Source organism: Squalius cephalus (genome assembly GCF_949319135.1).
Source record: "Squalius cephalus genome assembly, chromosome: 18".
Taxonomy (NCBI): domain Eukaryota; kingdom Metazoa; phylum Chordata; class Actinopteri; order Cypriniformes; family Leuciscidae; genus Squalius; species Squalius cephalus.
In genome coordinates, this window is record NC_137139.1 from 8141620 (window position 1) to 8169035 (window position 27416).

General features: G+C 38.0%; 1 protein-coding gene across 5 annotated transcripts in view; it reads right to left on the bottom strand.

Annotated features, from left to right (window-relative positions):
- Positions 1-27416, bottom strand: part of cpeb2 (cytoplasmic polyadenylation element binding protein 2) — a 38807-nt gene that overhangs the window by 5102 nt on the left and 6289 nt on the right. For 2 of the 5 annotated variants that reach the window (XR_013818947.1, XM_079848469.1), the window contains exons 2-10: positions 25847-26116; positions 19174-19264; positions 12590-12640; positions 6969-6992; positions 6254-6427; positions 4881-4970; positions 4590-4708; positions 1313-1427; positions 987-1168 (exon numbers count right to left, since the gene is read on the bottom strand). Coding sequence is in view for 4 of the 5 variants with exons in the window: in XM_079848469.1 (XP_079704595.1) it covers positions 987-1168; positions 1313-1427; positions 4590-4708; positions 4881-4970; positions 6254-6427; positions 6969-6992; positions 12590-12640; positions 19174-19264; positions 25847-26116 (1116 nt within the window). In the remaining variant the exon portion in view is untranslated. The remainder of the gene's footprint in view (positions 1-986; positions 1169-1312; positions 1428-4589; positions 4709-4880; positions 4971-6253; positions 6428-6968; positions 6993-12589; positions 12641-19173; positions 19265-25846; positions 26117-27416) is intronic. The other 3 variants (XM_079848471.1, XM_079848470.1, XM_079848472.1) reach the window with 3 other exon arrangements.

A 27416-nucleotide genomic window follows, 5' to 3' on the forward strand; every position in this document is an offset into this window, starting at 1 on the left:
TACCTAACCAATCAGATCAACGTGTGATCGTCAACCAGTGGATCTCTGAGCTGAGTGAGTGAGTGGAGGCGGGGCTCATTTGCATATTCATAAAACCACGCATACTAAATGAGGCAAGGGTGTCGAGTTACATTCAAGATATTTTAAGGCATGATGAATTCTTTTTTAAATGTCATTTTGGTGATCAAAGATGAGTTTTAAGGGATACAATTATTAACTACAGGGGGACTTTAAAACACTAAAGTAAACTTTTGTGCACATTATAATGTCAAATTAAGTACATGCTAAATAGTGCTTTAAAGAAGTACATTTACTTTGCTGTGCTGACTAACATACTAAAGCATAATGTAAAGTACTTGATTATAATTTTACCTGTAGTGTGTTATTTGATATTACATTTAAATTTAATTTATTTGAAAAATTTACTTAATTCATTCCAAATGTGTAACTACAAAAACATGACATACAAGTTTCAATAGAAATTACATTAAAGTATATTTTAGTTAACCATAAATACTGGTCAGTGCATTCAGCAGTTCACTTTAACCATATTTCAAACATAAATTACATATAAAGGACTGAAGTCCTGATTATGGGTCAAAATAAGCTCTAAACTGTACTTAATATGAAATTAAATTATAATGCATTTTCATTTATTGTGTCAGAAAACATTACATTCAGTTCACACTTAAGTATATTATTTCTGTAAAAAGTACTGTTTTAAAAATAAGCTGAAGTGCACTTCTTTTTCACATAAGATGCACTCATTTTGACCATGTATAAGAACTGGAAGAAATACCAATTGCACTGTGGTTTGTTGTTCTTTGTTATAATGCACCTTTTGCCAAATCTAGCACTTGGGTATTCTATGTATACAGAACATGAAAGCACAGAATGAATACTATACACTACTGAAATAGCAAGTGTAAGTGTGCTATTCTGGATGTAGCTAGTCTCAAAGAATGGCGTAAGTGGCCTCTGGTTACCCGTTTGTCGATGTCTCCGTGCTGCAGCTGGACGAATCGGGCGCTGATGGCAGCGATGTAGCTCTGCTGATTGGAGAAGGCCACACGCCCCGCCCCCTTTGGGTACTTCAGCTCGGGATCCGTGTCGATGCCCGCGTAACACACGCCACCATACAAGCGGTCCATGATCATGGCCAGCTCCACTGCAGAGCACACACACACACACACACACACACACACACACACACAAAGAAAACTCATAAAAACAATATATAGATGGAGAACATGATTTGAATTTGTCACATTGTTTGAAATAAATTGTGATTATTGGCACAGGTTAGGTGTACCAGCTCTCAGTGGACGTGGCACTCCTCCCACAAAGATGGTTTTGCGAGGGTCCAGCGGCTGAGATCCGTCCATCACAAAATCACTGTCACTCAGGTTCCACGGACGAATCTGGACCTGAAACAAACACCACACACAGATTGTGCATGTCAAACACAGAGACACCGCGAAAAAGAAGTTTGCACTTGTAGTGTACTTTAAAAGTGTATACTTGAGGCAGATTATGTAATATTAATTCAAATAAGTGCACTTAAATAGAGTACACTTTCACGACTGTTTCTTAACACACTTCGCAATAATGTCAAATTAAAATTGTTACTTTAAAATGCATTTTAAAATCATTATGTTTTAATAATCTTTTGTCATGCTTTAAAGAAGTACACAATTACGCAATTATAATATTAACAAGTGTGTTATTTAGTATTACATTTAACATTTAGATATTTGATATTTTAAGTGAACTAAATGGCTAATTTATTATTAAAAATGTGTAATATATTTAAATGCATAACACAATAGAAATAACATTAAAGTATATCTTAGTTCACCATAAATGCTTTTCAGTACATTTAGCAGTACACTTTAACCATACTTCAATAGAAGTAAATACGAAATTACATTTAAAGATGTTCTAAAGTCCTACTTAAGTGGATCAAAAAACACTCAGCTGCATGAATTTAATAGACATTACATTCAGTTTGCACTTAAATATATTATTTCTGTAACAAGTATGCTGAAGTGTACTTCTATTTCACAGTCAGAGCATATTCAAGATCAGAGCTGTTCCAAAGCAACACAAAACACTTCTTTAAAACCCAATGGCATGTGTTCATTCTCTGTTCAGAAGAACTGAAGTTCTCTTTACACAAACTGATGTTTTGTTGTGTCACATTCAGTGTAAATAGATCTTAAGGGTGTTTTCACACTTGAGTCCTCTTAAACAAGAACCGAACTCACACTCCTTTAAGTGGACCAAGAGGTGAACCAAGTGAAAAAGGACCCATACACAAAAGAAATATATTTGAAATATATTTTCAGAGTATATTTTGGAATATATGCAAATATTTGAAATTGGCCCAACATATATTTCACACTTAACATCATATATTTTTGTTATATTTCAGAATATATTTCAATGTATTTGGAATATATGCCACATATATTTTTGACACTTTATATATATATATACACATCAGGGTTTCTCCTGGCCCCCCAGAAGAAAATTTTGTACATTTTAAAGATAAATTCATTAATCTGGTGCACTTTGAGTCTCCCAAATCCACTGTTAAACATAAATAATCCACACGCAAAACCGCCCATATTCTTTGATTTAGATATCTGCATCTGATCATCACAAAAATTATTCAAATTCTCAGTGTTAAGCATGATAATATGGTAACATATCACACTGAAGTAGGCTGATTTAAAATGAACATTTATTTAAAATAAAAGTTCTTCTTTTGGCAAAATTACATTTCCTTTTTTTACATTTTTTTGTTTCTTTATAAAGGGGATTTTCCCCTAATTTTATTAAATGATTGCTCCATCTTTCATTTCAAATTCTTAAATTTGATCAATATATTCAATTAAAATAAGACACTAGGCTGTTACCAATCAAATTAAATAATTTACATAGAAAAATTATAACTGTATTAAATGAGATTATTTTAAATATTTTTGAATATACAAATAAGGAATGTTGAAAAGATGATACTTTGAAACTAAACCGCCAGTAGGAGGCGCAGGCGACCGTCTTAATGAGCAAGTCATTGAGTCATTCATTCAAACGATTCGTTCAAAAGGCTGATTTATTCAGAATGAGGCAGTTTATAAATGGGTACTTGAATCTTAGACTCAGTAGATTCGTTCAAAACGCTGAATCATTCAGTAATGAAACACGGCTGAGTGTTGCTGTGAGATGCGCGATGGTTCTGCTGTGATCTTTGTTTGGAACTATTTTCGCTGCTGAAACAGAACAAAAACAGTCATTGCGTCTCAAATGTAAGTGACTTAATTGTAACTGTTTGTTTATTGAACTGTTATGAAATCAGTCTCGGTTTCAATCTTGATGGCATTCAGGAAAACATCACTGATCGTGTGTAGCCTAGGCTATATATTGTTTCTTAACTATAATATGTTATAAATAACAGCACGAGCCTCAACAGCGCAACTTTGTTACCGTCAGAACATTAGGTAGGCCTATATTATTATCAACTATAGGCTATCAATCGCCACTTACATTAAATGAAATAAAACAGAATCATCCTCACGTTTTTCGGTGATTCCCTAGTTTTATTTTTAAATAAAAAATTGTTTTAATCAGGGCATATGTTCGGTTGGGCAAGTAGTAGGCCTACAATTCTCTCTCACTTTTCCCTTCAAAAAAAGAAAAAAACACACGTGTCCCAGACAAGCGTTATTGTCGAGCCCTGATATGTTTTCCTTGATTGGTTTTCCCTGAAGAGAATTACGTTGTTGAAAACGAAAGTAAAAGAGTCACGCACGTTCGTTGCGTTTACCGTGATGAGAGTTCCGTGTCTTTATTAAACTCAACACATTATAATGATTCATCTGTCATCCACCCTCGGTTAATTGGAATGGAATGTTTTTATTACTTGGCTCGCCCGACCCGCGGATTATCCGCGCAGCGCTATCGGCAAACTATATGGTTTGAGAATGGACACAAGCGGCTAACAGCAACAGAACCGTCACGGTTGGAAAAGTGTATCTGACCATGTGACTGTCTGTCCGAGTTTTGTCGAGAGCCGGAGGCGGCACGAAATTTGACGGAGGCGGCCGCCTCATAATTCTCTATGCAGGAAAAACCCTGTACATATTATATTTCTTTTGTGTATGGGGACCCAGTTCTCTTTACGTTCACACTGTCCCTGAAAGAGGACACTGATCCTTTTTTGGTCCACTTAAGTAGGAATGTGGTCTCAGACCTCTTTGTGTTCATACTGTTGCTCAGTTCGGTTCGCTTTTAAGAGGTCTGAGATTGTTCACATACAAATCCGCCATGGCGTGAGCGCAACTGGCTTTTAAAGGGAATGGGAGATGAGACTCTGATTGGTTTATTGCACATTACGCCCAAAACACACCCATTAATCATTAAGAGAATAGGGACAACCCTTTTAGACCGTGCACCGGGAGCGCTGACCATTTTCCCCATCGTCAAACTAGCAAAAGTGGATTCGGACACGTCATAAGTGCACTTGCACCTTGCACTTTAGACCATGAGCTTAGATCCTTAACATAGGGCCCAGTATGTGGACTCACAGGCTTGTCTTTGATGGTGGGGCTGGACACACACAGGTAGAGTTTGCCGTCCTCCTCCAGACAGGCTTCGATCAGGGCCTGCACTGAGCTCTCCTCTTGAAACAGGAGGAAGGCGTAACCTAGACAAAAAGCCCATCACACAGTCCGTCCGTCAATCAAAGGATGGCGAATTTGATGAAGATAAAGTATAGCAGGGTTTTGATGTCTCAGAGTTTACAGTTATTTTACAAAACAGCAATAATCACAGTGCAGTATGTACATGCATTAATGCAGTGATTTTTATAGACATACCTTTAGGAGGGAAGTAAGACTTGCTCTCTGCTTTGTGCGGCCAATCAACAACCAGGTGACCAAAGCGCCGAAAACTGCTTGTGATTTCATCTGTGTGAAAGATGAGAAACTGAGAATCAGAGAGAGCTGCGGGAACGGTTGCAGAAACTTTTGCATACAGGAAACATAATGATTTTAATCTGCACGAGTACAGGAGAATTAAAAGTCTTTTGCATTATGATTCGGTGTGGCCCTGATCAATATATCTGCAAGGTGAGGAGGGATCAGTATTTGAATCAGGTCAAATTCTCTTCAGACTGACAGTAAATCAACATCTCTCATCAGTGGCAGCCATTTTGTTTGCTGATCTGCTTTGGGTTTTATGTGTCTCAGTGCTGTTATCGAGTAATCTGCCACCAGAGAGATGTCAGAAAGATTTCAGTGGCGTCAGGGCAAGACTGAAACAGGTTTGCAAAGTCTTTTGTACGTCTGAAAGACTGTGGATCAGAGCTCGATAGTAAAGAAGACGAAACCAGAGAGTGTAAGAACAGCTGACGAGGAGTGAAGAGGTTCCTGCTTTCTAAAACATTAATTAAGAGTTAATATTATATTATATTATATTATATTATATTATATTATATTATATTATATTATATTATATTATATTATATTATATTAATCAATTTTAGAATTAGTTATTATATTAAATTGTTTTAATTAATCCAATTAATTGGACTGCCAGGCAGAGAGGAGGTGTACAAACAAAAACTGCTTTCAAAAACATCTAGACAAAGTGAAATACAATATTACAAAAAAAAATTAAATACATTTTTAAGAATCCATTATTGTAAATTCTATAATAATAATGAATATATAATATAAGGGAAATGTAATATTATAAAACAATATTTTTTTTTAATCCATTATAACACATTCTATTGATTCTGTAATAGAATAGAATATAATTTTATAATTATTATAATATTATATTAAATAGAGAGGAGGTATTCAAACAAAAGCTGCCTTCAAAAACATCTAGACGGAGTGAAATATCATATAATCATATTATTATTATTATTATTATTATATAATAAAATAACATAACATTTTCAGAATCCATTATTATAAATTATTTAATATAAATATAATATAATATCATTTTAGAATTAATTATTGTATTTTTTTTTATTAATTGGACTGCCATACAAATTGGTGTACAAATATAAAATACTTTCAAAAACCTCTAGACTGAATTAAATAAAATAAATAAATACATTAATTAACTAATTAAAATGTTTCAAATATAATACTGTTGATTTTAAACATCACATACAATTACATGCGTGTACGTTACAAATATCTCCCATGAATGCAAGCGTGAGAGTTTGCCGAACCTTCATCGATGTCAGGGGGCAGGCCGCCCACAAACACTTTGCGGGAGAACCTCTCGATGCGCTCCCCGTTCTGATGGGGGTAACAGTGAGGAGACCCCAGGACCCCCGGGACACCCTGGTTGCCATGGCCGTCGTCCAGGAGACCGTCGTCAATGGGGAAGAGGGAGGAGCGTCCTGTTAAAGAGTGAATGACAGGTGAGACACCCATGCTATCAACATCCATCTTGGGTGATCTGATCAGCATTATGCATCTCAAACGGCACCTTCTGACACGGAATGTGTCAAAACAAAGTGTCAAATCAATATACATCATGTTAGTAAGTGGTTATTCATGTGCAATAGGACACAAACTCGTTTATCGTAGCACATTTGTCTCTGACTAACTCTAGATGTGGTTTGAGAGATCAGATCAATCTGAACCCGGTTCACACGCTGTTCAGTTGTGATCAGACCACCTGAGATCAATATAATGCTGGTATAATTCTTGTGTGTGTGTCAATAATGCCTGTTTGCATCATGAACTGCGCAGTTCTCAGTCATCATAAGCCTCAAAAACACACGTAAGACTTGTGATTATACCGATAAACTGATCAAGTTATTTCTAGTGGTCAATGAAGATAGAAATGTCACAGCGTACACACATATACACCGTACACAGACACATAAATTGTTGCCATGCTAACACAGATAGCGTAATGAACAGAGTTGATTTTACCTCGTCGTCTCCCATAGCTCCTGGCTGCATGTGGACAGAAACAACACATAACACTATGAAACAGCTGACTGAACGCTTAACTTCATGACTGTGTAAATACAGAGAAACGTTTATTGATGCAATGTTCAGTACAGCGGGTCATCATGGCTAGACCTATAGGGACGGGCGATGTGCTCAAAATCGAATATACAGTGATATTTATCATGATGGAAATAAGGCTGTTAAGACACCAAGCTTTTTGACACCAGTAAAATGTCACAAGACGAAACCAATTTTAATACCACAGTAAAAACTATACTAGCCTAATTAATGTTAGGGTGTGTTCACACTTGTAGTTCGGTTCGCTTGATCCTGACCAAAAAAAACAACAACAACATTTAGGCCCCGTTTACACGATGGGAAAGTGCAGATATTTCCCTGCGTTTTGGCCTGTCATTTACACAAAAACACCGTTTTTATCCCAGAAAACGATTATTTCTAAAAACTCCGGCCAAAGTGGAGATTTCTGAAAACGCCGGTTATGTGTTGCCGTGTCAACTGGGAGAAACGGGGTTTTAGGTTCTCAAACGTCACATTATGCACCAGAAAACGCTTATGTCATGTGAGCGCCCAATGTTTAGAGTTTGTTTGGCTACTGTTTGATCATGGATGCTGTTAAGGTGATACCAGAGAATGTCTAATATGGCGAGAAGTTTCACTCTCACTACACTTCCGCCTTCTGAACTGGTTGCAGTTCCACTCTGGCTCCACATGAGGGCGCTCACAGGACGAGTGCAGAATGAATGGAGGTCAATGGCGGTACCGGTATACCCCGTTATTCTCAGGATATAATTTTTTGTCTAGTAATTTGAATGTTGTATTCGAAAGGAGATACAAAGAAATTACACATTGCTGGGTGTTAGATTTTTTAGAGTCACTTATTTGCTTTAAAAAGTCTTTCAAAATGTCAATGAGAATGCTGACGTCATTAGCAGAATGCTAGCGTGTTATGGGCAACAACAACTCAACCTGTAAGAAATCGAAAGGACATAAGTACTCGTTCATTCAACTTTCGACCTAAACCCCATGTTTAACTTGCAAAATCTACAATCAGATCTGAGATTTCTCAACGGCAATCGGGTGAAAGAGACAAATTTAGCCGTCTAGCCCCATTGACTCCCATTCATTTTGCACTCATGGCGATCGCCCCCAGTGGAACTCTGGTGGAACTACAACCAAAATTCGGTACAATAGGACTTAATAGGGAGTGGGCAGGCTCTCCGTAGACGGGCTCTGGTGATACTCATTTTTACTTTTGTGCAAATGCTTTTGGCCTGTTTGCATTTGCTTCGCTGTCTGTCCACACAAACGAACCTCGCTCTGTTGTTTTGAAAGGAACAGGAAGTCGCTCGTGCTATTCGTTGTTGTCGATTTTGAGGATTCTGATTGGCTTGCATGGCTTTATCCTTCTCCCTACACTGCCACCCATAGGTTTGGCATAGTTATGATGTTGCTCGATGGCGTATTTATGCGGGTTGATGTGATGTAAACGACAACTTTTTTGAAAATGATGTTGTGTGCACAATGTTATTTTAATATTCGTTTCTCTAAATACCCGGCTCTGTGTAAATGTGGCCTTAGTTCTCGTCCGCTTAGCATTCACATTGGCATTTTAACACTGAACCTAAAGATACCAAACCTTAAAGGCACAGGGATACTGTGTGTTCACAACCTGATTGGTCGGCTTTTATGGCGTATATTTCGTCACGTAACTTACCGAACATCCAGACCAACGCTGTATTCTGGGATAAATGCGCTCGTTGTATGTGTGTAGCTTCATATGATGGTATTTTGACCAGCTGAGAACTCGTGAAGAGCTTATAAAAATGTATTTAATCCAACCAAACATGCCACGTGTGAACACACCTTCAGGTAAGAAATACTACAGAAGTTGAATCAAGTAATTGAAAGTAAAATAGTCTTCACTGTATTAAACTAAAAATGAAAGCTACAAAGTTAATTTTTTCTATTAGGCCACTGTCACTTTAAGACCTAATGACCCGATCCAATATACTGACACACATCAGCTGTTTACGATAAAGACACTGACTGTGTTTATGTGTATTCTTGCCAAGACAAGCATTTTTACAAATGTTTGTGTGTATTTGACCATTTAGGCACCAGCTGATTTTACTCCAAATTCGTACAATGTGATTTATAGAAAAACGTATGAATTGTATATAAAAAAAAAGTTAGCATCAACCTCAAGCCCTAAACCTAACCTTCCGAAAATGTAAGAATGAAGTCATACAACTTCATATGAATTTTCCGAAACATAAAATAGTTGTGAATTGTCACGAGACAGAACTGCGGCGTACTGTATTTCTCAACAATCACGACTGTTTAACCGGTTACACCGCCCACCCCTAGCTAGACCAGCATCAAAACTGGTAAATAAAGTAAAACTGGTAAGTAAACTGGTCTTTTCAGATGACTGAAGGTTCAATGTAAAGGTTGTGCTCAAGATTTTAACTGTGATAGTTTTTCTTAAGAGGAGTGTTTTTTTTTTCATACCAAGTGAAGATACAAGAATGAAGCCTCACTGCTGTCATTCCTCAAAGCACAATATTCCAGAAAACCTCTTCCCACTGTGTCACATGACAGACGGCACATGTTCCAGTGGATGGATCAACTGACTAACATTAGTGAATGCTCTTAGAAATCATGTGATCTATACTAGCACACGTCCTTCTCGCTCATGTGACCCAAACTAGCCGCAAAACCAGTTCAACCGCACATATAAGTCTGTCAGAGCTGTGGTGCAGAGGCCTGTGAACATGCTCAGGTCGGTCCCAGTCCCATTACCCCTCTTTTGCCCCAAATATTTTTGTCTACACTTCACTTTGATATAAAATAAGTGTTCAAGCCTTTCAAAGTACATTCCATTGACTGTGAGTGCAGATGGACACAGTCTATAGAGGACCTTTCTTTTTAAACTGTCAAACCACGTGCATATGCGCTGTTGAAAATCGTCAGACACGTCGACAGACGTGAAAATCTGGCTGCACACGGACTGTGCACTCTTAAAAATTAAAGTTACAAAAAGGTTTTTTTTGCAGTGATGCAATAGAAGAACCATTTTTGGTTCCCAAAATAACCTTTAGGTGAACAGTTCTTAGAGTGAAGAATAAGAATCTAAAGAACCTTTATCCACTAGAACCTTTTGTGCACTGGAAAGTTTCCTTGGATATTGAAAGGTTCTATATGGAACCATCGATGGAACCATACTTTTATCTATTTGTAACCTATGTGTATATCTAGTACATTATATAAATAATATAATAATTATCAAGGGAAGAAATGACAGAAGGCATTTTGAATAATGATCTCGAACCTCGTAGTCTGTTTTTGTGTATTTATGTTTACAAGGTGAAACCCAGTTGTGTCGTATAGTTCTACCATAATATATTGTTTAAGAGCGTACATGGACATTAGCTTAATATGTCACGCGAGCAGCGGAAAGTGGACAGGATACAAGTGTTAAGTGTTCTTTTCAGTGTGTTGCTGTGTGGGTTGCTGACTAACAAAAGTTATTTTGTTGACCTTACTTAGATTTTCAAGTTTTTGTCCAAAACCAAATTGAGTTATCTGAACAATTTTACATTGAACAATGTTGCGACTTTTGGAGTTTTAATAAATAGAAACTCCAAATATTATGCTATCTGAACCACATTATCTAAGTTTGGTAAAAATAAAAGTTGTGATAACAAATCAAGAAAATATATTTTTTTAACAGTGTAGTATTAAGAGGCAAATCATGTTCATGTCATGAAGTTAGCTTTGAATATCAAACATGGAGATGAAAAAACAAGGATTGTGGCTGCTAGCATTGCTAAATGCAAAACATTCTGTAGTTGCCTTGACAAAAAAAAAAAAAAAAAAAAAAAAATTAAGTTCAAAAGACTAACTGTTACTTAGATGAACAAAGGTATTTAAGTTGACTTTAATTGGAGCGAATTAGTAGAGCTAACTTTAAAAGTTGAGTGTAAAATGTTGCCTTATTTTTTTAAGTTGGCTCAACTTGTTTTTTGCTTTTTTTTAGTTACCATGACAGGAATTTTTAAGTTCAAAACACTACCTGTAACTCATATGAATAAAAAAGACTTTAATTGGAGCGAATTAGTTTAGTTAACTTAAAAAAGTTTTTTTTTTTTACAGTGTAGTGGTCGAATGATATATTGCCAAGGTCGATATATGAGTTGATATTTTGAATTATCGCCATTGGCCGTTGCGTATTTAGGCGACATTTTGATTTTTACAGAAAAACACTTATCCGTTATATTGTCATTTTCTGCTCGTCCGGCACTTTGCAACAACACGACTTTCGGCATGTTTCCTATAACAGAGTCTGATGTTTACGTTTTGCATAAATGTCAAAATGAACCACGGGAAACAGATTTCCAGAAATGCAATTTGAATAGGATTTCAAACCACATGAATGTAGTTCAAAAAGGATTTGCAAATCTTTTTTTATATATATATGTCGACGACTGGACCGATTCCAACTCCATTCCCAAATGGATAGATATGGCTCAGGTCAATCCATCAGTGTAAATCTGTGGGGGGTCCATTAGACTAATATCGTATGTGTAATGCTTCTGGTTAGGAGTTAGTTCAGATTACTAACCCTAAATATGTGCCATAGTAATAGTGATGCTTGTCTTGGTAAACACCACTGATTAAAGACACAAAGCAAACAAAACGAAGCCTTTTGGCTACAATCACAGTTATTTTTAGAGTATAATCTGATGATCCAATTATCCAAAAAAGAAAAGCAACAGCTGTTTCTGAAATATGGCATCACAAGAAAGCAAACCACACTTTTGCAAGGCTTCAGAGACTGTGATCTAAACAGAGCGTAGCCAAACACAATGAGCAAGAGTTCAGTCACGCTGGCTAAAAATGGACGGAGCCCTCTGGATACAGCGAGCTGATTGGTCAGCCAAGACTGCAATACACTATGAATAAAATGCAAAATTGTTGAAATTCCATTACGACATGATTCAAATGCAAAAGTATCTGTAACATAACATTTCGACAGCAATATGACACAAACGTAAATGAGTTGAACGAGAACATTTGAGAGTGGCAAAGTGAGCCAACTGTGAAAATATGACTAACAAGTATGAAAGACTTTAAACCTAAGAACATGCAGAGTCTTTCAGACTGACAGATGAAGACATCAAGCCTCAAACTACATTGGGGCCTCAATTATAAAACACAAAACCCTTCCTTAAAATCTTCCTTAAAATAATTTCGTGTGGTCCAAAGGTATACAGTCAGTGACCTTCAATGTTCTTCAGACTATGCAGAACGTTTAAAGGTTTAGCAGCATTTCTCTAACAATTAAATAGCATTATAACTACTATAATAACAACAGTTGAGGTCTGGATGCTAACAGACATCCAGTCATGCTAAAACACGTACGTCACATCATCAGTGGGAATAGTAACTTCATAGTAATTCATCAAACACATCTAGATTCCCAGATTCCCATCTTTTTCTCAAGATGGCCTCTGCTACACACAGCCATATTACAGATAGAAGAAAAACAAAAAACTGTAGCTCACTGTCATAATTACCATTGAGCATGAGTAGGCCATCAGCGCCGGGGTGGGGACATCCCACACGGCCTGAACATGAGAGAGGAGACAGAGAGAGAGAGAGCAGTATGAAACATGTGTCAATCTTACAACACCTGAGAGATGCCTATGTAGGGAGCAGTGTTAGACATCTAGAGAAGGCAAACCCAGATTGCACTGTTACGAACTCGTGGAACAGACCAGAACAACCTTTGCATTTTTATGCTTAGAAAATGATATCATTAGCTTAGCATTATGCTAAAAACAGAGAATGAATACACTTTCAGAAAATAAAGTACATAATTGTACCGTTAGGGGTACAATGGCTTGTCACTGGGGCTGTACCCTTAAGGGTACAACATTGTACCTTAACCTTTAAAAGAAACGGTACTTTTAATGCTTTTTGACCCTAAAAAAGTACATATATGTACCTTGAGGTCCAATAATAAGAGATATGGGGTACGTTAGTGTAGATTGTTCCATGGGGGACAGAAATGGACTCCTACTGTACCCCTATTTCTGCCAGTGTATGGAGTTGGTTCTCTCATTGCGCTTTACATAAAGAGTGATGCTTTCCCTGACGTTTTGAAGCTAGCATCCAAATCAGCCATAGAGCGCAACAGTCGGGTTCCTGAAGTAAAACTCCTTTCCTTTTTTAACTTTATTAAAGGCCCATTCACACAATGTATGATAACTTTATCAATAACTACAAAGTTTTAATAATCGTTTTAATTTTTAAGGATCATTTAAGGAACGGCATCTAGGTATTTTTCTAGCTGATTAACGATAAAAACATTGACAGCCAATCTGAACTTGGTGCATTTAAAGTGGCAGACGACAAAACTGCAGCGTGCGCATATAATACACAGAACATTATGGTTTGCTGGTGTGGAGCTAATATCGTTATCACTATAGTTATCACTCTTTGTGTGAACGAGGCTCAATAGGTTTTTAAACAGAGCCCCTGTCTCTCATGAGGAATGTTTCTAGCATTGCTGAACTAGCTTTGCTGTGTTATTAAGGTCATCCTTAAGTTTGACCCCAGTCACATGACAGAACATACATAGAGAATCCGAAGATCTGTCACATGACACATCCCAGTTTAACATGTGAGCACTTACGACACAGAAAAATTCCCTTTGAATGTGTGGCTGTCGGGGACTATTGTTGTAGCAAAATCTGCAAATTCCCAGGTAATGTTATCTAGCCTAACATAGACAAGGTGTTGCTGAAATTGCAAAAATCATCTTGAAAGCATCAGTAAAAACAATTAGAATTTCTAGATTTCTAGATGCAAATGTTCTCTTTTCCAAAGAAAAAAAATATATTTTTCTTTCTTTTTAAATAAAAAGAACTATTTAAAGCAAAAAACTATAAATATGGACAAATAATATTGCAGTTGGAAAAGTAGTCTTTTTCTGCAGGGCTTCATTTTCTTTATGCAAAATGTATTCAAAATATTTTTCCGCTTGATTTTGGGGGTCAAATGTGACCTGGGCATGATGTCCTGAGATTTATCCCTAATCTAGTCTGATAGATTTTATTTAGAAAACGTCCAGGTACACAGACAATAAGCTGTAATTCTTCCAAGTCCTCACACACTCTCACACACACACCCACACACACCATCTGTTGTCCAATTATTAAACGCAGAAGCTCCTAGAGACAATTACAATGTTTCACAGAGCTCTCATCGTCCTTCCACGGTCAATCAAACTATTGTTTCGTTTCATCTGCTTTGTGATTACATACAATAACATCACAAGACAAACCAATCCTGGAAGTGGTCCGGTGTCTCTGCCAAGTGTTTAATATTTCAACAGCGGTGTGTTGTTTTGAGTGCTTCAGCTAGTGTCAGCGCATTCCCTGATGCTGGCGAACACTCGTGACGACCCGTTAACTGAGCCATCGTTTACTGAGCGGGTTTCTCAGGAGTGGTTCGCTCAGCACATCTCCCACGATCGGTTCGATTAAGCCAAAGTCGGCATGTTAGAAAAGCTAAAGCACAGGTAGCTTAGCAACACCACAACTACTAAAACATTTAGATCATAATTTGGTGGTTTCCTACTGTTAACCCCGCAATTCCCATATTAAAGTCAACTTGAAAACTGTAACACTTCCATGATGAGATATTCCTGACTGAAACAGAGCATCTCAGGGAATCCAAATTATAATATTTCTACATCATATTGTTATTTGCTTTTATTCTTTATTCAAAATTCTTTTTTTTTTTTTTTTTTTAAGAATATTGCATTATCTATCCATGCGATGACGTTAGCCAATCATAACAGTGGCCATTTCCTGACAAGCCTTAAAGGAGCAACGCCTTAAAAACGGATAATTTCAGAGTGAGGGTTGAAAATAATCATTTTTCCTCACATATATTTGTTTTTTTTGTGCACAAAAACTTTAATAACATTAGAAGTTAATCTCAAGGAACATATTAAAATAATAAAAATATCCTTTAAAAGAGGGCCTGTGGAAGCTGTAGAGAGCCCCATTCACTCTCCTGTCCTTTATCTGTCACACACAGGGTGGCGTGAGCTAAATATAGAGCATATACCCACGCCCTTCCCTCTCTCTCGGTCTCTGCAGTGAGTGCCGCCCCATGTGTCTGGTCCATCTGCTCCAGCAGGCTGAGCGAGAAGCTCCAGTGAGAGACACTCGGAGTGACTGTAGCGAGAGCCACACCCAGATCCACAGTGCCACACACACCGTGAGGCTGGGACTCAACACACAAACTATCATCCATCCATTCATTAACCACTTCAGTCCTATCTGACTCTTGGTGATTCTATGGGCCATGTCTCCTGCCATCCGCGAGAGACTGTACGTGGATTTCCGTGGAGGTCACCGGGTCTTTCCCCAACCCTCCCAATTAAATGTCTTGGGGACTCACACACACACGCATTCACACCTACGGACAATTTAGCGTCTATACTGAAGGAAGGAAGACTTGAAGAGTCTTCAGCCAGGACTCGAACCGAGGACCTCATTTCTCTGAGCCACTGGGCCCAAATAAAGCAAAAGGCTGTGATAGGCAGTGCCACGATTCTTACCCTGATTAGGTGCTATTAAACTTTAAACTTTATGAGAACTTTAAGTTAGTGCTTGAAAGTACCGACATAAAATGCTTTAACAACCTATTTTACAATAAGATATTCTATGTGGAGAAAAAAAAAAGGGAACTTGTCCGTCAGGAATAGTCTGGATTGTAAAAAATGTCCGTAAGATACCAGAACGGACAGAGGTGGTTGAAGGGGACGGGTTGAAAACTAAGAGGGGTTTGTGATGTCATGCAAAAGGGAAAGTCGTTTCAGAGGCAGAGAAGTGCACTTAATTTTATTGAATGTTCACTTGTAGTGTACTTCAAATCTTAAAAGTATATATATTTTTTAAAACTGTGCTTACAGATATTTCAATTCTAATAAGGCCTTAAAGACTTAAAGAGAGCACACATCCATGACTTTCACAAAACAGAACTAAATTAAAAGTAACTGACTGAACTTAAACAGGGGAACAAATTAATAATCATGACATATCAATCAATAGACCTGGCCACAATATCTATTTCTCTTCCACATGTCATGTGCGAGAAATAGAAGTAATTATGAAAAATGTCCTACTTAAGAGTGTTTTTGACCCACTTACTGTAAGTTTAGATTACTGCATTTAATATAAATTTAAACTATAAGAATTTGTATTTCATTGCAGAAAACATTAAATTATTTTTTATGTGTATTCTTTTAAAGTATATTATTTTCATAACAAGAAGGCTACTCTTTAAAAGTGTATTCTTTTTCACAAGGGGAGTTGCTCTTGATGAAATATACACTCACCTAAAGGATTATTAGGAACACCTGTTCAATTTATCATTAATGCAATTATCTAATCAACCAATCACATGGCAGTTGCTTCAATGCATTTAGGGGTGTGGTCCTGGTCAAGACAATCTCCTGAACTCCAAACTGAATGTCAGAATGGGAAAGAAAGGTGATTTAAGCAATTTTGAGCGTGGCATGGTTGTTGGTGCCAGACGGGCCGGTCAGAGTATTTCACAATCTGCTCAGTTACTGGGATTTTCACGCACAACCATTTCTAGGGTTTACAAAGAATGGTGTGAAAAGGGAAAAACATCCAGTATGCGGCAGTCCTGTGGGCGAAAATGCCTTGTTGATGCTAGAGGTCAGAGGAGAATGGGCCTACTGATTCAAGCTGATAGAAGAGCAACTTTGACTGAAATAACCACTCGTTACAACCGAGGTATGCAGCAAAGCATTTGTGAAGCCACAACACGCACAACCTTGAGGCGGATGGGCTACAACAGCAGAAGACCCCACCGGGTACCACTCATCTCCACTACAAATAGGAAAAAGAGGCTACAATTTGCACGAGCTCACCAAAATTGGACAGTTGAAGACTGGAAAAATGTTGCCTGGTCTGATGAGTCTCGATTTCTGTTGAGACATTCAGATGGTAGAGTCAGAATTTGGCGTAAACAGAATGAGAACATGGATCCATCATGCAATTGTTACCACTGTGCAGGCTGGTGGTGGTGGTGTAATGGTGTGGGGGATGTTTTCTTGGCACACTTTAGGCCCCTTAGTGCCAATTGGGCATCGTTTAAATGCCACGGCCTACCTGAGCATTGTTTCTGACCATGTCCATCCCTTTATGACCACCATGTACCCATCCTCTGATGGCTACTTCCAGCAGGATAATGCACCATGTCACAAAGCTCGAATCATTTCAAATTGGTTTCTTGAACATGACAATGAGTTCACTGTACTAAAATGGCCCCCACAGTCACCAGATCTCAACCCAATAGAGCATCTTTGGGATGTGGTGGAACCATAGACAGTAAAAGAAGTGGACAGAGCCATCTCATTGGAACTCAATTGAGGCAAGTGAAGCCCATTTTTAGCGATTTTTTAGCACTTCCGTTCCTGACGCGCAGACTCAAACCGACTCAAACTAAGCTTGATGACGTGAGCAACCTGTCTGACAGATGTAAATCTTCTAGTAGCTGTGCATGTAAACTGCCAACGTTAATCTTGCAGAGACGGCGAGCTTAGAGCAAAGAGTTCTTTGGCGTGAGTAAGCAGGAGTAAGTATTCTGATTAATTATTTTGTATAGTATTTATTTTAAAATGTAACGCCAGGGCTTCTCCGTCGACGTCCCCGCGATTGCCTGCGAGCTTCTCCTCCTGTCTGTACGGTAATCTCTCTACTGTGCGACAGAGAGTCGAGTGGTTATGACGCAATCGTTAGCCTATTTTTATAAAAACTGTTTCTACAGGGCCATAATGTAACATAGAAGGTAATGGAGCCCATTATACATTGTCGTGTTTCTTTAGAAATAAATAATGGACAAATGGAGTCTTTAAACGCCTCAGATGTAAAGTTATTCGCTGTCAAAGTGACACCAAAATGAATGGGAGTCAATGGGAATGCTAACGCAAGTGAAGTTCTGCTACAAGATGGCGGCACGCGGCCGGCTTCAACTTCCGGTCGATGGATTACCCGCCTGGGTGGAACGGGAGCTTCGTGCCCTGGATGTGCATCCCACAAATCTCCATCAACTGCAAGATGCTATCCTATCAATATGGGCCAACATTTCTAAAGAATGCTTTCAGCACCTTGTTGAATCAATGCCACGTAGAATTAAGGCAGTTCTGAAGGCGAAAGGGGGTCAAACACAGTATTAGTATGGTGTTCCTAATAATCCTTTAGGTGAGTGTAATAACGATACTTTTTGGAGTAACATGCACGGTTGAATATTGCAAAATATTTTCTTTTACCATGGTAAAAGCCACTATTTCACCATGCTAAAATAGCTTATTTATTATCAGAATAATTTATTAACAAAAAACTGTTGCAAGACACTGTCCAAAAAAAGTACATTTAACTGTTGTGTGTCCATAGGTGTGCGTATATGGCTATTTTACAACCCCTTTGAGCATCATCTAATCAGATTTAAGAGACAAAATTATCAATTTTATAAGCTCACTTTTTGATATTAAGAAACATTTATCTGAGAATCAAAAGTGGCTAGAATCACAAAGCTCAATGCAACCCTCTCAATTACATGAATGCATCAAAAGTACAGAAAATAAGCTAAATCAGTACAAAATGCTGGTTCTTCTAAGACCTTGATGAAGACAGACCTTATATGAACCATGTTTAACATGTGAAATCTTCCATGTAGTCTGTCCTCCAAAGCCTTATAGACCTATAGAAACGAGGGCGCCGCCATTTTTCGAATATTGTCTTTGCGGTCGATCTGTATATTTCTATGGCATTGCTGTCCAGGAGTAATTAGCTTTTGAAGTGGATTTACTTAATGTAAAGTTAACGAAAGTTATCATGAGGATTGTAATGTTTAAAGCAGATGACTAAACAAATGTCAGTCGACCTGGAAGATTTTAAAACGAGCCATTCATTCATAAATACGTAAGATCGCCGTGAAAATACAGACCGGAAGTCAAAAGACAACGAGCGCAGCGCTGAAAAGGGGCGGGGCTACATAAGGTCTATAAGACTCCCATGACACCAGCAAACCATGATAAGGAAATATATCTTACCCTTCAAAGGGTCCTGCTCTGCCCTCATGATGTCGATCAGGGAGCTCTCCAACGAATGCATGTTCAAGCTGTCATACATCCTGGACCGATCCTGAGGAACAGAGTTGAGGGATGTGTCAATATGTGCATTACAGATGGAAGCAGGTAGTGTTGTGAAATTATGGGATTACATGCACACAGTCAGGAGCAAACCGGCTCCCTCGGACGCAGGGAACGGCATTCTTTCCGAGCTGATCGCTCTAAGCAGGAATAGAGCATGTTTGTGTAGGTCAAGCACCCCTGAGTCCCAGGAATACTGCGGCAGACCCGGATTCTGGGACACAGAATTCCGACCCCCTGGAATGTTGTTTGTAGAGCTGTCACGAGTGGAATTAACCAGACAGGTTTGTAGCTTTAGTGTATTTTGGACTGAAAGTTCAGCCAAACTGGTCGCGATGCGTGGCTGTTTTAAGGAAGAATGTGTGTGTCGCTTGTTTTTGATATTCGGCTGCTTTACGAGAATATCCTTCTTCCCTTTTGTGGGGGCATCCCGTCTCCCTATCACAACACCTGCGTAACAACATGCCACAGATGTCTGTGTCATTACCGCAATGAGACTAAGAAGGAATGTGAACATAAACACAGTTATATCCGCCACTAGACCTGTGTGTGCAGGAAACACTTTCACGACTGACACAAACAGCACAAGTCCAGGGGACCCTCATTATCTCCAGCCTTGTGGAAAAGAAGTGCACTTAGTTGTGGTGAATATCCACTTTATTTCTGTATGTGTACTGGCAGATAACATTAATAAAATAAAAGTCCACTTTAGTGCACTTAAAGAGAGTACACTTTCATATAGGGATGTACGATATATCGGCCACCATATCGGTATCGACCGATATATGTTCATTTTTAATGTTATCGTTATCGGCCTGATAAGAAAATTTGGTTGATATATTAAAGCCGATAAATTATGTATTGTTTCCTTCAGCTGAGACACTTCAGATGCGCACTGATCGACATGATGGTTTTGAAATGTTTGAGACATGATTGGAATCACTTAAAAAAAAAAAAAAAAAAACAATGTAAAGTGCAACATGTGTAACACAAGTCTGTCATAATAAAGGCATCATTATATATGTGTGCTTGGGACATGGGTTTTGATGGTGAAACTTTTGTTTTTGTAATCAGGCTTCATAAAGTTGAGTCGCTGTAGTTGTACATTATGGTGCAGTATGAAGTGTTTTAGTATGTGGTCCATCATGGTGAATCTTCAGCAAACACACACACACACACACACCCATTAACCAACAGCAGCTGCTGTGTGGCAGGATAATGCCAGATTACTGCCGCCCGCATCACTTCCTGTCACCACTTTCAGCCCAGCGCTACAGTTATTCTAATGGAAAATATATATAAAACAATCTGTGCTGTGTTTTATGGCACGCTGTACTTATTCGTTTTGTTGTTTAAGTTAAATCTTGGCCACATTGTACAGTTTTTTTTGTTTGTTTTGTTTAAGTTAAACCGTGGCCGCATTGTACTAATTAGTTTCGATATTTAAGTTACTTCGTGGCCATATCGTACTAATTAGTTTCGATATTTAAGTTACTTCGTGGCCATATCGTACTAATTAGTTTCGTTGTTTAAGTTACTTCGTGGCCATATCGTACTAATTAGTTTCGATATTTAAATTACTTCGTGGCCATATCGTACTAATTAGTTTCGTTGTTTAAGTTACTTCGTGGCCATATCATACTAATTAGTTTCGATATTTAAGTTACTTCGTGGCCATATCGTACTAATTAGTTTCGTTGTTTAAGTTACTTCGTGGCCATATCGTACTAATTAGTTTCGATATTTAAGTTACTTCGTGGCCATATCGTACTAATTATTTTCGATATTTAAGTTACTTCGTGGCCATATCGTACTAATTAGTTTCGTTATTTAAGTTACTTCGTGGCCATATCGTACTAATTAGTTTAGTTGTTTAAGTTACTTCGTGGCCATATCGTACTAATTAGTTTCGATATTTAAGTTACTTCGTGGCCATATCGTACTAATTAGTTTCGTTGTTTAAGTTACTTCGTGGCCATATCGTACTAATTAGTTTAGTTATTTAAGTTACTTCGTGGCCATATCGTACTAATTAGTTTCGTTGTTTAAGTTACTTCGTGGCCATATCGTACTAATTAGTTTCGATATTTAAGTTACTTCGTGGCCATATCGTACTAATTAGTTTCGTTATTTAAGTTACTTCGTGGCCATATCATACTAATTAGTTTCGATATTTAAGTTACTTCGTGGCCATACCGTACTAATTAGTTTCGTTGTTTAAGTTACTTCGTGGCCATATCGTACTAATTAGTTTCGATATTTAAGTTACTTCGTGGCCATATCGTACTAATTAGTTTCGATATTTAAGTTACTTCGTGGCCATATCATACTAATTAGTTGCGTTGTTTAAGTTACTTCGTGGCCATATCGTACTAATTAGTTTCGATATTTAAGTTACTTCGTGGCCATATCGTACTAATTAGTTTCGTTGTTTAAGTTACTTCGTGGCCATATCATACTAATTAGTTGCGTTGTTTAAGTTAAATCGTGGCCATATCGTACTAATTAGTTTCGATATTTAAGTTACTTCGTGGCCATATCGTACTAATTAGTTTCGATATTTAAGTTACTTCGTGGCCATATCGTACTAATTAGTTTCGATATTTAAGTTACTTCGTGGCCATATCGTACTAATTAGTTTCGATATTTAAGTTACTTCGTGGCCATATCATACTAATTAGTTGCGTTGTTTAAGTTACTTCGTGGCCATATCGTACTAATTAGTTTCGATATTTAAGTTACTTCGTGGCCATATCGTACTAATTAGTTTCGATATTTAAATTACTTCGTGGCCATATCGTACTAATTAGTTTCGATATTTAAGTTACTTCGTGGCCATATCATACTAATTAGTTGCGTTGTTTAAGTTACTTCGTGGCCATATCGTACTAATTAGTTTCGTTGTTTAAGTTACTTCGTGGCCATATCATACTAATTAGTTTCGATATTTAAGTTACTTCGTGGCCATATCGTACTAATTAGTTTCGATATTTAAGTTACTTCGTGGCCATATCGTACTAATTAGTTTCGATATTTAAGTTACTTCGTGGCCATATCATACTAATTAGTTGCGTTGTTTAAGTTACTTCGTGGCCATATCGTACTAATTAGTTTCGATATTTAAGTTACTTCGTGGCCATATCGTACTAATTAGTTTCGTTGTTTAAGTTACTTCGTGGCCATATCATACTAATTAGTTGCGTTGTTTAAGTTAAATCGTGGCCATATCGTACTAATTCGTTCAGGTGTTTAAGTTAAATCTTGGCCACATTGTACAGTTTTTTTGTTTTGTTTTGTTTAAGTTAAACCGTGGCCATATCGTACTAATTAGTTTCATGGTTTACGTTAAATCGTGGCCATATCGTACTAATTAGTTTCGTTGCTTAAGTTACTTCGTGGCCATATCATACTAATTTGTTTCATTGTTTAAGTTAAATCGTGGCCATATTGTATTAATTTGTTTTGTTGTTTACGTTAAATCGTGGCCATATCGTACTAATTCGTTTTGTTGTTTAATTTAATTTGTGGCCACATTGAATTTAACTGACTGAACTTAAAACAAGGGAACAAATTAATAAAGCTGGCCACAATATCTATTTTTTCTTCCACATGTCATGTATGAGGCTCCGTAGTGAATATGTAAAGATACCCTGACTGACACATAAATGTATGATGGACATTGTTTGGAAAGCACACAGGGAGCGAGTGCTGACTGCGTCAAGCGCAGATGCTTCTAACTGGATGTGTCTCGGCCATCTGCCTCCCACAGGTAGAGCAGGTTTTAAAAAGCAAGCTCTTTTATCAGTCCTGTGCTGTCTCCAGTCTCCAGTCCTATTCGCAGGCCCTCACACCGGAGCTTACAGACAGCCCGAGGCTGGAAGGGGCTAAATATAGTTTTAGCAACATTGCCAGAAATAGTGTCTGAAAAGCAGCTCAGTTCTCCAGTGAAGAACACGAGGCCTGAAGACTCATGCTGATCTGAGACTTTGGGTTATTATGCCACCGTTCAATATCATTCAAATTCTAAATGTTTGCGAAGAAATATTTATTTTTATACCGTTGTAGTCGAGACCAGCTCATTCGAGTCTGATTGAAGACTGAGACCACATTCTCAGTTTATGACAAGACAAACACCATGAAATATGAAGACTGATGCTGCGTTCACACCATGACGTAATTACAAGATGACGTGTAGAATTACAACACGTGACATTCTACTCTAAACGTTCCTCGGAATTATGCATTTCTATGGCAACACTATCAATGGCAAAATGAATCTGCAACTGTCAGGTGGTACAAGTCGGATCTCTCAGAAAATTCCAAGTTCTACGAGGACAAGAACGCTTATGGTAATTACAATATGACGTAAGCGCACCTCGAGTCCAAGACCACATTACATGTGGATTCAGACTCGGCCCTGTCTTGATTCAAACACATTTCGACTACGACACTGTCATTAAAATTCAAATTTAAACATTCAAAGTTAAAAGTTCAAAGAAAATCTTGAGAAATTGAATGAAATCTCTATAGCCGCATTTTATCTCTGTCCTTTCCTCCTCCTTCCGTTTCTATCTTTTTTGTTTCTCTTTTCAGCACATGACGCATTTGATCTCTGGAACGCAGAGCAAACATGAAGGAAGGAGAGGACAGGAGGAGAGAGGAGAGGCTTGTGGAATGCGAGGAATCCCAAACGGCAATGTGTTTATGGAAATGAACAATACCGCAGATGCTCCTAGAGTCGGACCTGTTTCCTGAGAGAGGAGGAAAGAAAGTGATGAAGGCCAGACCACACTCATCTCAGGTCCCTCATTTCAGTTCTGTTAGGCCCCGCTTTAACAGAATTAGCTGTGACGCGCCAAACACTGATCTGGTCCGAAATAAAGTACAAACTAACAATGAGTTATTCTGTGCCAGACCATAACAACAGCTCTTAATGACAGAACGGCATGTTAAATATGTCAAAACTAAAACTGGTTTAATTCAAGAGCACATCTATAGCCATTAGCACACAAGGCCTGAATAAGATAAGCCAACTGTAGAGAGTAAGGATGGCAAGAATACCAGTAGTCATGTGATACTAAGTCGATACTAAAATGAAAAGTAACAATAGCAGTTTGTATCAGCAGAGGTTTAAACATGGGGTGTTTCCACATACACTTCAGTGATTCACATGTAAATGACCTGCTGTTTCAGCTCATCATCAAAACAATGGGGCAACACGACAAAAATGCCTTTTTCCCCTTTAGCCTCTCACATACTCACAGTTTCTCACTTTTAGCTCAAAAGTGAGAAACTTTCAGACTCTCACTAAAATTTGCATTAAGCATAAAGCAGGGCTGGACAATATATTGAATATTTACTATATGTTTGCAATAATTTTCCTGGTATTATAAAACGTGAATATTACAAAATCACAAGCTTTTTTTTTTTTTTTTGACCATCATTTTGCGACTTAAGTGTGGGAGCATTGAAGTATTTAAGCATCAGCTATTTTTATTTCAATTTAATTTAAATTTCAGTTTATTTTTTACATTTTTTAAAAAAAAAATTTTCATGTATTGGTTGTTTCAATGAATTAATTCAAACAAATTCAATGATTCGTTTGCACCATCACTCAGAAATGTTCATGGAAGTATCTGTGTGGCAATTTACATGTTTCTTGTATTTTACTTTGTGCATTAAACTTTCTAAATCTACATTGCTACAGTAGTTTGGTTGAAATAGTGGTTCCTCCTATATATGTGTGTTTTTGAGATAAGTCTCTTATGCCTACTACAGACTGTGTGATCTGCATTTTTACCGGTTAGTCAGTAGACGTAGATCGTAGCATCAAACACACTGAGATGATCATGATAAATCTACGACACTGTCAGAAAATGATCGCGGGTTATATTTGGTCTCAAGACCAATGACCGTCTTTGAATCTCTCTCACTGTACGACGTCGAGCCACAGCCACAGAAATCAACACGATTGCTCATCTTTCCTATGGGACAGCCCAAAATCATGCAGTGTGTACCGGGCATTATGGTCACCAAGGCTGAATTTATATGATCAAATATATACACACACACACACACATATATATATAAGCTATTTCAGAACAAATATATACCTCCCAGCCCCAGTGGTATGACACCGTAGAAAGTCAACCTCATAAATAAAGGTCAATGGTCATACGAACATATGATTGCACTTGAGATTCATGAGATTCATGGACATTTCATAGTCCCATGTGTCCCATCTAACAGCAAACTGGAGATCAAATAGGTTGAATTGATTTTTCCAAAAAGCACACAGACACAGATTTCCAGAACCGAGTTCAGACTGCCACAATAATGAAGGGAGAGGACAGGTTCCTTCAGGATGAAACCGGCAAAACCTCGATGACCTCACCGTGAGTCATCAATGATCCTGTAGAAGGTCGTTGAACGTCCTATTGAACTCAACAGTCACACACAGGGCGTACCGGGCGTACACACAGACGGCGTCTGATGCTTATGCATATTGAGCAATAATTTAAAAAATAACTGGCTCCCATCCCAGCCCGAGAACCTGAAGCTCACACACACATACCTGGGGGGGCAGCAGCGTGTTGCTGTTGTTGTCGGTGCGGAACATATTTTCTTCAATCCAGGATTTAGGTCCCATGGAGCCGGCGGAGCGGGGGAACTTCGGTGGAGCGATGACGTTACTGGAGAAGGGCTTCTTCATGGGAGAGATCTGGTTGACGGAGCCTGGCACACCCATGCCGCCTCCACGCCGATGGTCCCGGCCCCAGGACATCCCGCCAGAGTTCCAGCCGCCGCCCTGATGGGAGCCCCACGGGGACTGCTTCATCATGGGCTACAGACACACAGAACCATTAGTTAGGGACGAAACGCAAGTACTTCAGTGCAAACGTTAGACTTGAAGTTCAAGTCCATTTCAAGGCAATCACTTCACTCTGCGGCCATCTTGGGGACGCATCGCGTCTATTGTTAGTCATGCAAGTACAGCTCCTCTCTAGTTGAATAGGGAAATATCTACATTTTACAAAAGTACTCACACTTCTATAACATATTTTAAATCAGCAATACAATCTGACATTAATTGTATAGTAAATGTTGTTTATTATCCTCAAATAGCACGGAAAACTGTATATTTCAGGTTGATCTAGCCAGTGAGCATGTGGCATTCGTGGTCTTAGAGGAAGGAGACATTCTCAATCTAAAAGAGCATTTCACTGGACAACAATATGGGTGTACTTGCAAATAATGTAATATTAATTAAATGAATACACTTTAAAGAGAGCGCACTTTCACGACACACTGAATTACACTTTTAAAAAGTGCCTTTTGCTGTGCTTTAAAGTACTCTTATTTTGATGTGTTGACTAACATACTAAAGCACATGTAAAGTACTTGACTATAATTTTAGTGTTATTTGATATTACATTTATAGTTAATATTTTAAATGTACTTAAACTGCATCTTCATCATTACTAATGTGTAATGCATTATTAAATACATGAAAGCATATTTTAGTTTGCCATAAATGCTTATTAGTAAATTCCCCAGTACACTCGGACCATTTTTCAAACACGAAATAATTACGAAATTCCTTCAAGTCCAAGAATCAAGTCCTTCTTGAGAGGGCAAAAAAGCACTAAGCTCAAATAGTTGCATTTAATATAAATTTAAACTATAATACATTTTAAGTTTTTGCAATTAACATGCAAATAAGTGTCTAAAAACAACATTACATTCACTTCACAATTAAGTATATTCTTTTAAAGTATATTATTTGCGCTCTTATTTAAGTACTCTTTTTAAACAGTATACTTTTTCTCAAGGGATACGCCTGTGAGTACAAGATGATGTCATCGATACTTTTGTTCTGTTTTCCAAAAAGAGAAAGACGGACATTTTTATTGTATATTTCTGTAAAGGTTGAACTGCATCAAGGAGTAGCACTAGCATAATGACCTCAAAGCCAACAGAAATAGAGTGAAAGCTACAAATTTAACGCGTGTGTGGGAATCTGAATGAGAGTGACTGGTGTAATCGCCCGTATGCGTGTGTGTGTGTGTGTGTGTGTGTGTGTGTGTGTGTGTGTGTGTGTGTGTTACTTTGAGCATGGCCAGGCTTTGCCTTGCAGTACATGT